Source organism: Typopeltis vanoorti, chromosome 11 (genome assembly GCF_054136105.1).
Source record: "Typopeltis vanoorti isolate ZY-2024b chromosome 11, IOZ_Tvanoo_1.0, whole genome shotgun sequence".
NCBI lineage: Eukaryota > Metazoa > Arthropoda > Arachnida > Uropygi > Thelyphonidae > Typopeltis > Typopeltis vanoorti.
The window spans coordinates 25,664,358-25,680,485 of record NC_143559.1 but is presented as its reverse complement, the minus strand read 5'-3'; the positions used below and the strand labels follow the sequence as shown (position 1 = coordinate 25,680,485).

Below are 16,128 nucleotides of genomic sequence, written 5' to 3'. Positions count from 1 at the left end.
CTTTCTAATCCTGCCATGTACAGCTTCGGCAACAAAAACATTGCCCTTGTTTTTAACACTCTAACATATTCTTATTAAAATATTATATACAGTTAGCTTCAAAAGAGTTATTTACAAAAAACATCTAATACAAACTATACCGAGACAAACAATGTTTATTTTTTTACAATATTCACATGGAACTTAACCTAAGTAAAAAATCGATGCAATGTGCTTTGGAATATTTAATATTTAAGCTACAATCGCGTTTTTACACTTTGCTTATAATCGTATTCAGTCGGCTCGCTGTTTGACTTCCACTGATCCAAATTAATTCATTTACCCGGACTTATAAGAAAATTACTGATTTGACAATTTTAACGAAAACTGAAAATAATACAAAATAACGATAAATAAAATATTATGTTTTTAGTTTTAATTAAATTTGTAAGTAAGGAGGAATACACAAGAGATCGACCAAAAATCGCTCCGCGATCGACGGGTTGAACACCTCTGTACTAGGTACCGACTGAACAAACGAGGATGTGCTAGCCAACCAAAATGTACTCTTTATTGGCTTAAATTACAAATGCATATGACAGTACAACATGATTTCATGCCAGCTAGGACATCATCCAGTTAAACAATTTAATAATAAGGTGTGACACCTTTTGGCAACTCATATAGGTAAACATGACTTCTGCATTGCTTCAACCTTGGTATCACCTCTGGGTCTGGCTCCCAATGAAGAGACCTCAATAAAGGGCGAAACCGGTCTGGGTAGTGACCCTTCCCATAATGCATAGCATGATACATGTCCCAAGGAGATGTGCTTTGCATTATGGGATACTAAAGAAAGCGATGTGAAGCTTTGTCCACCTTTGCTACGAGTTGCCCCAGTCCTGAAGATACTACAGGTGTGGTGTAAACTTTGTTTGCTTACACTTGGATAAAGGATTAAACTAAATATACTAGTATGGATAGTTATCCTTCCCATAATGCATAACAATATACATACATGAAAGAAAGTCATGTACACTGTGCATTATAGGATACTATGACAATCTGATGTGAAGTCATGTCCCCATTTATAATTTATAAGTCAAAAGATTTTTTTTGCACTTGTTTGGGTAAAGGGTTAAAAATGAATGTAGTTTCTGTCAAGTATAATCTAATTTATGATCAAATGAAATACTTTCTATATAAACAATAGTTTGTGCACACCATTTTTAAATAAATGTAGGCATTACATTCCTTAAATATCAGTCTCGCCAGTCAAGTAAATAGACTCCCAGTACCCATCCCAATTATGGAGACCTAAAATAGTTCGAAGTTCACAGTAAAGTCATTTATTGTGAATCTGGGCTTGCTAGAACAAGATTCAGACATTACTTAATCAATAAGTCTACACACAGTGATAAAAATGTGCTGTAGGAAATTTGCTAAAAAAGACTAACAAAATTGTTACATTCTAACCTCTTCCCTCTCCTCAAAGAATACAGATCACATAAGTTACAACTAGATCAATGGTCGCCAAAGGGGTTGATATTGACCCCCTGGGGTCGATATGACATTGTTACGGGTCGATAGAAAAATATAAAACATCATTGTATGGGTAATATTTAATTCGGTTAACTTGGATTACCTCCATGACAAAAGACATTCTAACCTCTTCCCTCTCCTCAAAGAATACAGATCACATAAGTTACAACTAGATCAATGGTCGCCAAAGGGGTTGATATTGACCCCCTGGGGTCGATATGACATTGTTACGGGTCGATTCAGGCTCAAGAGTCGATAGAAAAATATAAAACATCATTGTATGGGTAATATTTAATTCGGTTAACTTGGATTACCTCCATGACAAAAGACATGGAGGTAATGACAACGCAATTAAGAGTGAATCGTGGGATCAGTACCTCCATCTTACAGGTCCATGAATAGGATCTGTAAGATGGAGTAAGGTCATGAAAATAGTTACTGAGGCCAATCAAGTAGGCCAAAATTACGTATTTACCAATAAATGGATGTTGGTGGTTCCTGCCGGCCGGCGCAGTGGGAGCGAGATTGCAACACGTGCATGGTTCTTATTTACTGATACTTACAAGTATTCGATCCCAGTCTCATTTTTGCGCATCGACATACAAGTGAGCGTTAATGTTCTAAAATTCATCAACATACATATTATAATTCAATCGTTATTCATTCACAAACTAAACTTCTCTATGTTGAAGAGTTGAGCAGCGCTGGTAGTAATTCCAGTGATATTAATACCAGTAGTTTATTAATATCACTAGTAATACCAGTGATATTACTAGTGATAGTAATAGTAATAGTAATATAATAATATATACTATATTATACATACAATAAACACTGTAACTATAAAATAAACAATCTAAAAACTCACATAAGCGTCTTTTTTTTTGCTTGTGCTATTATAATTACGTAATAGTAAAATATAGGGGATCGATAACAAGTCAAGAAACTCTTGAAGGGGTCGACGGGCAAATAACTTTGGCGACTCCTGAACTAGATCATACTAGTTCAAATTACATTATGCTGAGGTCATAAACCAAATTATATCTATGGTCTAATATGGAATGGAAAACAATTTTGCCAAAGAATCAGGGCTGAGAGAGAGAAAATGAACCAATAGCTTCAAATAGCCAAAAAAGAATGACGATCAAATAACTAGACAAGCTGAATGACCAGTGACTTGTCAAATATTATGAAAGTATAGAGAAATTTCCACAACAAATTGTACGGGGACAGATTGAGAGAAAGTTGAAAAGCCCATGAATAGGGGGATACGATTGAGACATATAAGCTAGTCAGGGGTAGAACAAGAGGCCATCACTGGAAACTGTATAAGCAGGACAGTGAGGGAAAGGTTCTTTGCATGGAAAGTGGTTGGTTTGTGGAATGCATTGCCTGAGTGTGTTGTGAATGTAGACACACTAAATCATTTTAAGGCACAGTTAGATAAACACTGTGTACAATAGTGTGTACCTCCTACGATTTAAACAATTTAAATATTTACCTGCATTATTTCATCTATTTCTTCCAAAACTTGTTCTGCTGTGAACATAGGTTCTTGCTGTAGGCTAGATATAATAAGGGAATGCATATCTAGGTCTTTGGCTAACTCTTCATCTTCTGATGCATCTAACTCATCTCCAGAATCTCTATCCTATAAAAAGATTATGGCTTTATTGTGCAAATTAAAATGTCTAAATTGTAAATGATTATCTTAGGATCCTCTAATTAAAAATTATTATATTTCTACTACTATTTTCTACTAAAAAATAAAAAACTCACTGCAATTATTTGAAATTACATCTGCTGTTATTATTTTGATACATGAATGTACAATAACAGAATCAGACTGTACTCAGTGATTGAAAGTTAACAATACCCATAAAGATTGATAAGTAACATGGGCTGCATGCAGTTTTAGATGAAATCTGAAATGTTAAAGCCTAACGCTACCTATGTACAAGTTTCAGTTATTTTTTTTTTAAGCTTTAAGAACATTTGCATTAACAGCAAGGGATTATGCCAATGCATCACAAAGAGAAATAATAAAACAGCAGGTTTAATTATTCCATTTTAACAGCAAGTTATTCATTTTAGTATAAGTATAAACCAGCAGCAAAGCCTAAATAAGCATTTACTATAAGCACATTAATACCATGTGTGGGGTATTGAGAAAGCAGTGACATTTTTTTTTTGAAGGGTTGCAACATTGTAGTTTTTGGGAATACTTCAAGTCCATCAAACTCTGTCCTCTGTTCCAGAGGATAGTTAGATGGTATAAACAAGGAAGAGGAGAAGCAGGTTCAGTGAATTTGCAGCTGCACTGAAAAGGGATGCTGGTCGGCTGGTGCTCTTGTTTTAAGAAGACCAATAGAAAATGCAGAAATGATGGTTACAAGATTGGTGAAACAGTGATCATGAAAGTGCCTGTAGAACAGACACAGTGCTGAAACAATCTGCGGGACAGAGATCGAAGCAAGTCTATAAGGGTAGGGTTCACTATCAGTCAAATTGCAACAAGAATTTTTAAGTGTCCCACTCTAAACATGTGAGCAATATTCTAAGGATGAACAAATTTGGGCTTTTATACTTAGCTGAGAAGGGGGAAAAATAACATCTTGAGCTTCCAAGAGCACCCATTTTACATGAAGTGACTGATGGGTTTATTCCAAGAGAAGCTCATGATAAATGTTAATGTAAGCAAGGAAACGTGATCCTATCTTTGTATTACTGAGAGTAAGGACAGGTGAGCCAAGGTCAATTTTATTATCTGAGACTTCCAGGCAGTCAAGGGACACCATACATCATCCACACTAGATTGTCATTATGCTCTCTAAAACTCATTAGATTAGATGCACTCACCATTTCAACAAACTGTCTCACAGAGCAGTGAGATTTTTGTCTCACTGCTCTGTGAGACAAAAATCTAGCTCTTAAACCTTAACTGCACATCAACTTAGCTTCCTTGAATGCCCTTGGGTTCTTTTCCTGCCACCCCACATAAAAATTTTTAATTGATATTCTATAAAACCTTCAGAAATGTTTATAGGCTTCATTCACAATATTCCCTCTTTCTCCTGTTTACCAGTGTCTACAATTTGTCCTCAAAATCTACATTCCATAATCATCTTTGTACCCTTATCACAGCTGCTTTATCTCCTCCAAAACCAGAAGACCAAATTTGCACATAGTAGTCTAGGTGCAGTCGTATCAACCCTTGTAAAAAGATAAAATGACTTCCTTATCCATATGTATCAATCACTGTTTGTTTCAGCATTACAATTATCCTCTGAGCTGTATTTGCAATTTTTGTTATATGAACTTCAAATTCATATCCACCATAATTCCAAGATCCCAGCTTTATCTATTGCTTGTAACACAATCCGAAAAAATTTGGCATGATGAGATTTCCAAGCATTACATTTACTATCATTGAATTCACAGCCATTATCATTTGCCCACAGTTCCAGCCTATTCAAATGCTGCTTATGCAGGATCTGAATGGGCTTGATGTAGAAATTGTCCTGCCAATCTCTGCATTAACTGTGAAAGTGGCAAAACAGAGTTATCCATAGATAATTCTTGGATGTCTTGGTCTTTGTCTTCATAGAGTTCAGTATAAAATTCCTGAATTCTTTTGATTATTACATCTCTATTTTTTATAAGTTACCATTTTTTTCTCTTACAGCAGCTATTTCCTTTGTTCCAACTGATAAGATTCGTCTTAGGACCTTCATATTACTATTGTTTCTTTAATTTTTCTAGTATTATACGATCTAATTTTATGTTTCGTCCTTTTATGTATAGTTTTACAAATTTCTGCATATTCTATTTTATTGGTGTTATTCAAATCTCTTCTTTTCTTCATCAGATCTAATGTTTCCTGTCTTAGTTTTCCCTCTCTTTGGTGCCTTTTTTATATATCTTGTGCACTACTTCTAGTGCACAATTCAAGACAGATTTTGTTAAGATTTCATTGGCATCATTGACGATAGTAGCTGTGTTTAACTTTTTTTAGTTCATTTTTGAGTGATTCTCTATAACAGCTTTTATTGTGGTAAAGGTTTTGTAGATTCAATAAATTGGACTGTTTTTTATGAGCTTATTCCGTTCCCATTTTTTGTTGATCCATACTTTTGCCCTTACTAGTCTGTGGTCACTTCCTGTATTGAATCTATTAAGCACTTTGGTATTATTTATTATATATCTTCTGTTGGAGAGAAAGAAGTCTATTTCATTGTAAGTTTGTCCATTTGGGCTTTTCAAGTCCATTTTCAGTTGATTTTCTTCTTGAAAAAGCTGTTCGTAATAAAGAGGTTATTTTCTTCTGTGAATTCAATAAGGCTTTCTCCTCTTTCATTCCTCTGTCCAAATCCAAATTTACCGATGGAGCTCAAATTATACCCATTGTAATTATGTAGAATTCTTTAATGTGGATTCTAATGTTTCATAGAAATCTTCTATCTCTTCATCTGGATGGTCCATGGTTGGGGCATATAGTGGTATAATTTTCAGTTGGTATCTTTTATTTATAAAGAGACTTAGTTCAGCTATTCTTGATGTTATTTTATTAACAAACATGGCATCGTCCTTGATTGTTTTATTTATTAGGAATACTACACCACCAGTTGAGTTTCTGTCACATTCACAGTGGTAGAGTAGATGTCCATCTTTTAATCCCATGAGAATTTCTTCTTTCCTTCTTATCTCTGAGAGGCCCACAAAGTCTCATTTTATACGGTCCAATTCCTTCATCAGGTCTTCCAATCTATCATCGCCCCGTAGGGATCTGCAGTTATATGTTCCTACTAATATCTTTCTATCATTTGTGCACTGTGGGTGGTCTCATTGTAGCTAGTGGAGACTGTAGTATATTTTTTGACCTAGACCTCTGCCTAAGTACAGGACATGTCCCTTTTTATGCTGGGCAATGGACGAGCCAGTATGTAATTTTCCTACTTGATTCATCATTTGCATTGTCTCTTCATGGGGTGGTATTTGGCCTTTATAGCACCATGCTGGTCAGACAGGTTGGTGCCTCACAATAGTGCATAAGATGGAATGACAGCAAAATAGGAAAGATTTACCCCTAGCCCTCAAATATTCTAATAGCATTGGAAGTAAGGAGCAAGAAGAGGGACCAGTCGACAGATAATATAACAGATGTATATTGCATGAAGTAAGGCATGGTCCAGCATCAGGTACCTTGGATTTGCCATGCCCGTACTCACTAAAGTGAGCCCATGAGTTCTCCCATACTAGTCTTTAATATCATCGGCCTGGTCATGATGAGGACAACATCTGACATTTGTTCCACTCATTAGGACAAACATCAATGACTAACTTTCTGTCACTTGACATTATACAAATATGTCCAAAGAGTTTTAATTTTCTTTGTATGACTTTTTGAAACAGAGTCTCTTTTAGTTGTATCCTTCTGTACAACTTCATTTCTTATCTTCTGAGTCCATCCAATTCATAGAATTATAACACTTTCTTTCAAAAGCCAGTATTCTTCTCTCCGATTCCTTTGTCATTATCCAAGTTTCACAACCATATGACATACTGCTAAAAATGCATGCCTCAAAGATGCTTAGTTTGGTTTTTAAGCTGAACTCTTCCAAATTTTGTTCATGGATTTTAGTGCTGTTAAAGCCTTTGCAGTGTTAATTTTAATTTCATTTTTACAGTTTAGATCATGTGTTATACAACTTCCAAGATAGGTAAACTGTTCCACATTCTCAAGTTCCTTTCCCTCTACCATAATTGCTTTTCCAATCTGCCTTTCACCCAAAACCATTGTTTTTGTCTTTTCTATATTCATCCATATCTATTCCCTTCTCTATTTAGATTATGTATCATTTGCTCACATTTCATTTTGTCTTCAAGTAAAATAATGTCATGTGCAAAGCACAGGTGGTTGAGTCTTATTCCACTGATGGAGATTCCTGTGTCTTCATTTCTGATTCTATCCATCAATCTCTCCAGGTATGAAATGAAGATACTTGGTAATATTGGATCTCCCTGTCTTGTGCCTTTATTAATGGCAAACCAGGCTCCACATCTGCCTCCTACCTTGACAGCCACTTGTGCATTCATGTTGAATTCTTTCAATAGGTGAATTAGCCTGGCATCGATACCATATGATTCCAGTATAGCCCAGTTAATATCTGTCATATGGTGCACCTATCTTTTTGGAACCCTGTTTGTTCATTTGCCAGATGTTTTTCAACCTGGCTTTTTAGTCTTTCAGTTAGTATAATCATCAAAACCTTACACAGGTGGCTTATAAGCACAATGGTTCTGTAATTGTCACATACCAAAGCATTTCCTTTTTTTATCAGCATTGACCTTTTCCCATTTCTGATCAACTTATATACTTCTTTCTTTCTGCTGCCTCAGAGTTGTCACATTTCAGCCTCAATTTTCATTTTTCTTGTACCAAGTTTAGGGTGTTTTTAAGTAATCAATTTTTTATTTATTTTTTCTTTTTTAGAAATTGTTGCATTTACTGTTTCCAGTATTATTTCAGTTAGTTGTGCAACTTTTTTGTTTATGTCCTATGATTCTTCCAAGTTTTTAATCTTTTGTCCAGTGTTACTTTATACAAATTTCTGATATTGTCAAAGTTTCCAATATCGGTTACCTTCAGGGACCTGTTCCTGCGCATCTTTTTGAGTTTCAGGTTTAAATTAGCGATCATCAAACTGATCTCAGTCGACATCTGCTCCTTGAAAGGTTCTGCATTGTTGCACTGATGTGGCTCATCTTTTATTGATTAAGATCAGATCTATCATATTCTTAGTTTCCCCATCTGGGGAGTGAATAACTAAGAATATGATAGATCAGATCTATCTTATTCTTAGTTTCCCCATTTGCAGCAATCTTTCTGTTGAAATCTGGTTACAGATTATTAATTCATTATCCCCAGGAATTTGCTGTGGATAATGTGTAATCTTTCTCCACTGATTTCTATTTCCATGTCCAAATCTTCCCATGATGTGCTCCCATCCTGTATTATCACTTCCTGTCTTTGCATTCCAATCACTAGTAACAATAAAGGATGTCTTTTTTTGGAGTTTGATCAAAATCAGATTTCAGATTGGAGAGTTTCATAGAATTTGTCTACTCGCTCTTCTGAATTATCATTTGTAGGTGCATATACTTGACTAACAGTTATGTTGAATGACTGATACCGAATATGCTGTTATGATCGTTTTGTTTCCATGTCTATATCCCAGTAGGGCATCCGTGCTTTATTAGTTAATAAGGATCATACGCCTGCCTCATGTTTCTCTCATGCCAGAAAATATTTATAACTTTTTAAGACACAGAAATTAGAAAACGTGCCAATCAATAAAATATTACTTTAAATAATAAAGTAACATGTAAAAACCAAAGTGATATCTTTAATTAGTAAAAGGACAGATATTTCGTACTAAAATTAATAGTACATCTTCAGTGTCTGTAACAGTAATAGGAATGGAATATAGGCAAAACGTTCGGTGGATTACCTATTAAAATACAATCGTTACCACGTGCTAGGAAATAATAGAAATAACAAATTTAATCTATTAAGATAAATGGGTTTTTAAATAAATTTGTTATTTCTATTATTTCCTAGCACGTGGTAACGATTGTATTTTAATAGGTGATCCACCGAACGTTTTGCCTGTATTCCATTCCTATTACTGTTACGGACACTGATGATGTACTATTAATTTTAGTACGAAATATCTGTCCTTTTACTAATTAAAGATATCACTGTGGTTTTTACGTGTTACTTTATTATTTAATTACTATGCCACAGGTTCCACTAAAAATTAAAATATTACTTTCACTGTATAAGAATAAAAATATTATGAAAATCTAATTAAAAAATAAATAAAAAAACTATACATTGTGAAATTTATCTTTCACTGCATTTACTTTTCATATACCAGTATCAATGCAATATCATTTCAATTTTCTAGCAAATAATATTTTCAGCGATGAATTGTCAGTGAACCACTGTAACTGCCTCTGAATGTGCTCATTGTTTATTATAATCCTTATTTCTTGATATATATATTTTTTTTTTAAAAAAAAATTTTTTTTAAAGGTGTATGTGTGTACACACACACGCACGCGTTTGTAATTATTAACTGACTTAAACACCGAGAAAAAATATAAGAGATTTAATATGATTTCACTACTAGTTTCATCGGAAATGCCGACTTCGTCAGGTGAATACAGTACCAGGGAGTAGTAAAACGCATCTTAAAAATATATGGTACTTTAGACAAACACAGAGTTTTAGAACAAGTGGTAGTTGTGTCTGAAATGGAGTCCGTGTGTTAGTTCTTGCATGAGGCACTTTGCATGTGAATGATATCACGAGAATGCCAAAACTAGATTACAGTGCGATGTGAATTGGGTAGGCTGTAACTGAGATTGCTGTTTAGATGGGTAGGGTCGAGAGCTATTTCTTTGGATTCCAAGATACGTCTCTCTAATTCATTGGAGCATTTATGGATATTCGAAGTTAAGTTCCAGTCTATTTGATGTTGTCATCCTTCAACATTAGTAGTGGCAGAGAATAAAACGTGGCTGGATAGGGCACTAGCATGGGTTCTGTTGTAAGAAATGTCACGTTGATGTTCTTCTAGGAGGGGAGAGAGAGAGAGAGAGATGGACTTTTCTGTCTGGCCATAATATGGTTTGCCGCAACTGCAAATGATTTTGTATACTCCTTGGAACTGAAGGTGGTTGTGTTTAACTTTAGGTTGACTGAAGCAAGATCGGAGTTTTGGAAGGGTGGAGAAAAATGTTTTAACATTAAATTTCTTCAGGATTTTCGCCAGTTTAGGAGAACAGTAAGGAATGTAGGGGGTGTGGGGTTCGAGTTATCTTCATTACTATGTTGATTACGTACACTAAGACGATTATAGATACTTTAGGAGAGTAACCATTATTTAAGAAAGTCCTTTTGAGGTAACTAAGTTCTTGTTGAAGATCCTCTTCTTCTGATAAAGGATCTTGCCTGATGAGCTAGTGTGGAAATAATTCCTAATTTTTGAGGGGAGGAGGGGGGGTAGTGGTGAGACGAAGCATGTAGGTATCTATTGGTGTGTGTTGCTTTCTAAAGATAGAAATCTTGAAACCATCAGTTGTTCTAGTAAGTTTTATATCTAGAAAGCCAAAACACCATTAACTTCTGATTTGGATGTGAAATTTATATTTTGATGAAAATTGTTTAAATGATCCAGAAAGGTTTGTAAGTTTTCTGGGCTGTGTTCCCAAATTAGGAAAATGTCGTCCATGTAACGTAGCCAGATTTTGGGTTTCAGTGTTGCCGAGGAAATGGCTTTTTCCTCAAAATCCTCCTAATTTGGGAGCACAGCCCAGAAAACTTACAATTTTCATCAAAATATAAACTTCACATCGATATTACAGTATTACAGTTCTAAAAATTTATTTTTACACCTAAAAATACATAGTGAAGTAGGCCATAGTGAATATGGCCTACTTTATTGTGTATTTTTAGAGAAATCCCATATATGTTGCAAGTTTTAAGATTGATATATGGTAATATATAAAAAGTACAGTAAATTAACCAGAAAAAAAAAACAGGCAACAGTGGCATACTAAATATTAAGTTCTTAAACTGGCAGTACACACTTGTTCTATGACTGCAAAGTAGAAATAATATAGTGAAATTAACGATAATTATATTATTGATCACATGACTATTAGTATCAATAAATATATCAACTAGAAGTGTTAAAGGAAAGAATTCGAAAGACTTCTTATGGCATCAGAAACTTAAATGTTCATTGTTTTACATTCCTCATACTAAAATTTAATGAAATGAATATAGCACAGTGAGAAATAATTCAACAGTAGGTTTAATTGTTCTGATACTTCGTCTGTCATAAAGATGAAATATCAAAACAATTAAACCTGCTGTTTAATTATTTCTCTTGTGCTGTATTCATTCTATTAAATTAAGAAAGTAAGTCCAGTTATGAGTAAACCAGCACCTAAGACTAAATACGTGTTTATGCTTTATAGCCATAGATTTGTTGTCCTTTCTTTTCATCCCCCCATATTATAAAATGATAAATTTATTACAATTATAATTTATGAGATAAATTAATATAATAATAAATAATAATTCATCTATCTATAAGATCAAATATTTTCAATAAGCAATGCATTTATAAATATGCCTATATATGAATATTACTATTACACATTATTAAACTCTCGTTTTTAAAACTGTAATTCAATGTATACACCAAACAGAACTGTTGCAATCAAAATTCTAATGGAAAATTACTTATATTACTTACTTGGCACAACTTTTCATGAAAATAAATTACTTTTATCTTAAACTAGGATCAATGCACTCAGATAGGCAAAAAATGTACAAATGGAAGATTCAATTCTATTCGCAACAATATATCTTTTGTGAATCGAGACTTTCAACACTTCTAAAAAAAAAAAAAAAAAAACGAATGACAATGTCCAACATGACATGCATGTTGCCTTCTCAAAGACCACCTCACAGTTTAATATTCTTATTAGCTAAGGAGCAACAGCTTCCATGCTAATGTCTTAAAATTAAACTTCCCTATATTTTAAACATTGTCTTATTTAATGTGTTAATATATAATAGAAGCACATTAGTATAGTTATCAAATTATTAATATTTTGATACCCGTATTTGAGTAACTGGTTTTCTTTGTAATCTTATTTATTTTAAATAAAATATTTAAAAAACATTCTGAGAAGGGATCTATAGGCTTCAGACTGCCAAGGGGTCCATGGTACAAAAAAAAAAAGGTTAACATAAAAATGCACTGATAGCAAATGACTGCCAAATATTCAGTGTTAGAGTTAAAAAAAAGGGTCAAAAATTCAGTGTTAGAGTTAAAAAAAAAAAAAAAAAGGGCATTTAGTTATCCTGCAGAAACAAAATTTTCAATTGGAAAACTAGACTTGCCTGTCATTTCGTGGCTGAAAACCACTCAAAATGGAAACACTATCATCTGATTACATTATAGCTCCACTGAACATAAGGAATCTTGCAAGCCCTTCCTCCACATTTTTTTTTTGTTTTTATTGCAATCATCGTATACCTCTATAATCATTCATCTACTAAAGCTTCTGGTTTCCAGTTGCAGTCATAACAATGAAATAGCATTCTTTAATTTCGTGTCTTTTTCTGTTACTACAGGTTGAATGTCACTCTTGCTGACACTAATTAAAATAGCTGGTGAAATGCTAGCTGACTTATCCTGCTGAAGAAACTGAAGAAATGTCACAAGCACTTAAACTACTCAGAATAAAGTGGCTCATTAAGTAGCTCATTAACACTGTTTCTGCCAATATTAGAATAACTTTTGAAAGTTATTCTAATTGAAAGACATTTTAAAACTGCTCTTTAATGTACCTTACAATATAAAGCAAACTGACTGTATTTAGTAATTGTGTTTGTATATAAAAATAAATAAAATTTAAAAGCCACCTGCAGACAATCATTGTTTTTGTTTAGAACATTTAGTGTTGGCATACTCAGTACACTCTCTGGTAATGCATTCCACTCACTCACTTAAGATCCTTATATCTTTCAGTGATCATCTCTTGTTCTCTTATGTACTCTGTACAGCATATTCCCAATATATGTCTGATAGGTTCCTTTCACCAGCTTAAGTCTCAATTATACCACTTTTCAGCTTCCTATATACAACTCAACATATCTTATTCCCTAATCTTTACTGCCAACATTCTACATTAATAAAACAATCTTAGTCATTCAATCCTTTGTATTTGCTCTAGTGCTGCTTATTTATCAGATATACAAATAACCAAACATACATAATATTCCACGTGTTATCTGATAAAGTTCATGCAGTGGTCTTTTCATTATGGCAGCAATTCTGCTTTGCAATTTTCAATGTCCTCGGAATTTCAACTCTATACACTATCATGCTTCCTTCAACCACTTGGAGCACAGTTTAATCGATATAACCACATTCCCCCTCTGCCCAAGGTGATTGGCAACATTGAAATGGCATCCCTATCAGTCCACAGTACTACATAATGAAATATTCTTGCAATGACATCATATAACAATTCTTCTCTATTACTCTCAATTTATCAACATCTGCAAATAAGTGAACTGCTCCCCTCAAATCATGAGCTTCATGAAAAATATATTATTTAAACAACAGCTCTTCCATGAACATATTGATATAGCACATCACTTTTACCTTTTCTCCTTTAAGACAACTCACTGGTATCCATCTCTGTATATCCAAGTTACCAATTTCTCATCTCAACTATAACAGTAATTTGTCATATAACATTCTATCAAACACCATTGAAAAATCTAGGAAAATTACTTTATATCAAAATGCAGGTAACCCTCGTATAACGTGAATATTAGGTTCCACAGAAATGCAGTGTTACATAAATCGTGTTATGTGAGACTCAGATCACATAGAAAAAAGTAGGGTTATGTTCCGAAATAATTTTTTTTTAAAAAATTATATCAACAACGACATACTCAACAAAAAAAGTTTACATACAAATTACAAATTGTATGTAAACTTCATTGCGCATAATGCATAAATGTTTAGGCAAAATAAAATAAAGTGCATATCTTAATCTTTCCTAGCATGAGGATTTGAGGATCAGTTAATAAACGTTTTGTCATGTGATCACCTGACACATTACTACAAAACAGTAGAAAAATTCTATCATTGGAAACTTTGAATCCAGGAGTTGATCTTTCATTTTTCGAAATATAGGTGTGTAAAATTTGATGCAGCGTCATAATTCTTAAATATTTAATTGCATCGATTTTACAGGAGTCACATCCAAAATTCAAAGAATTGTAAACTTGTATATAAGAGATGTAAACAATAATATCAGCCCATATAAAATTAGCCAAGAAAAATTTACATGATTCTGTAGATAAAAGATATATGAGTGTGTATTTCAAAAGAGAATCCCTCAGAAATTAGAAGTATGTTAGAACTACCTACATAAGTAATACAAAACGCCCATCTGTATAGACCCAGAGGAATTACACATGCAAAAATAAAGTAAACAGGTATCTAAAAATAGAAGTTTAGGGGAAATTACCTTAGAGTTTGGAAATATATTTGATGTATCACTTGGTATAGGGTAGAATGGAAACCCATTGTAACAAAAGCAGTCCGACGCTGCCATCAAGGTCGATAGCAGACGGGGGCGGTATACATCAGAAGCTGTTACGCTATGCTGAAAAAGGGAAGATAGAAGTCCAAACTTTCTAGAAGGAAAGGAGTTAGCACATGATAGGTACGGGGATTTCAGACCTAAATTCAAAGTTTGCGCAAAATATCTGGGGGTCTAAAAACTTCGCAAAGGGTCCCGGGAGAGGCAAAATAAAAAGGTCAGCAATAGACTGACAATCATCGACTAAAGTGAATCGACTAGCGTGCATCAGGAGATGTGACGCCAGAAGAAGAGGAGGAGGTCGATCCATGGAATCCTGGGTGAATTCGTGGAGGGAAAACGGAGGCGAAATCTTATAGAGCAAGTAGCGGCTCAGGACCCGGATGATAAGGCTTGGACCATCACACCATACATCCTAGTACTTCCAATGCCGAAAAATCGAGCTCCAGCCCCGCGAGAAATTCCAGAGGAGAACACGGTTTCCATGATGTGTCTGAAGCGATAGAGCAAGCCTTAAAAATAGAGGGAGATCCAGAATAAGCCCGAAGAGAAGATACAACTAAGTGCAATTGTGCCTATGAAAGAATTAATGTGAGTTGAATTTTTTGTTGAAAAACTTTCTCTTAATTTATGATGTGAAGAGCTGTTTTGGATAGACTGACTTCTTAGAACCGAAGGATGTAAGAGATTGAAAACTTATTAGCATTGAATGAATCTGCCTTTTAGAATAATTGAAAAGATATTATTGAAAGTTTAAGCTTACTTTGTATTGTGTTGAATTGATTTAAAAAGAATTGATAAGAAAATTATAGAATTTAGAATTGTAAAGGTGTGAGAAGTTAGTTGCTAAGTGAGTGTTACATTTTTTTATAGTGAAAGTTAGAATTGGAGATTTTATTAGTCAAAGCATGATAATTCCTAGATTGTAAATGGGGCTGATAGTTATTTGATATATAGAATTAATTGTTTGGTGATTTACGTCTTTGATGTTTATAACATGCCTAAGAGTTGTCAGTTGTCCTATGCAATGTTTTAATTTTGATGCTTAGCTTTGAGAGGAAATGATAGTAACAACATTTAAGTGTATACATTGTATTAATGTCTTAGTGTGAATAAATATGTTTGTTTTATTGATAAGAAGTGCCGTCTGATATTTTTAGCAACTGCACTGTTCCCAAATAAATCCAATCCTGTAAGCGGGAAAGAAATTAAACCTTGATTACGAAATTTAAGTTAGGAGTTAGCCACGACTGTAATTGACTGCAATTAACTGTATAGAGATACTTTACTGGAAGTATAAATAATTTCTTATGCCAATTAGAGATTTTTAGTAGCGCAGTCTGGAATAATCAAATAAATTTCTAGAAATCTCGAGTATAAGTATAATATACTGAAAGTAGA

The 16,128-nt window shown here is 33.9% G+C and overlaps 1 protein-coding gene across 3 annotated transcripts in view; it reads right to left on the bottom strand.

The window, feature by feature from the left end:
• Positions 1-16,128, bottom strand: part of LOC150101391 (fasciculation and elongation protein zeta-2-like) — a 253,210-nt gene that overhangs the window by 50,001 nt on the left and 187,081 nt on the right. For all 3 annotated transcript variants that reach the window (XM_090399993.1, XM_090399992.1, XM_090399994.1), the window contains exon 4: positions 3,023-3,172. In XM_090399993.1, the coding sequence (XP_090256119.1) occupies positions 3,023-3,172 (150 nt within the window). The remainder of the gene's footprint in view (positions 1-3,022; positions 3,173-16,128) is intronic.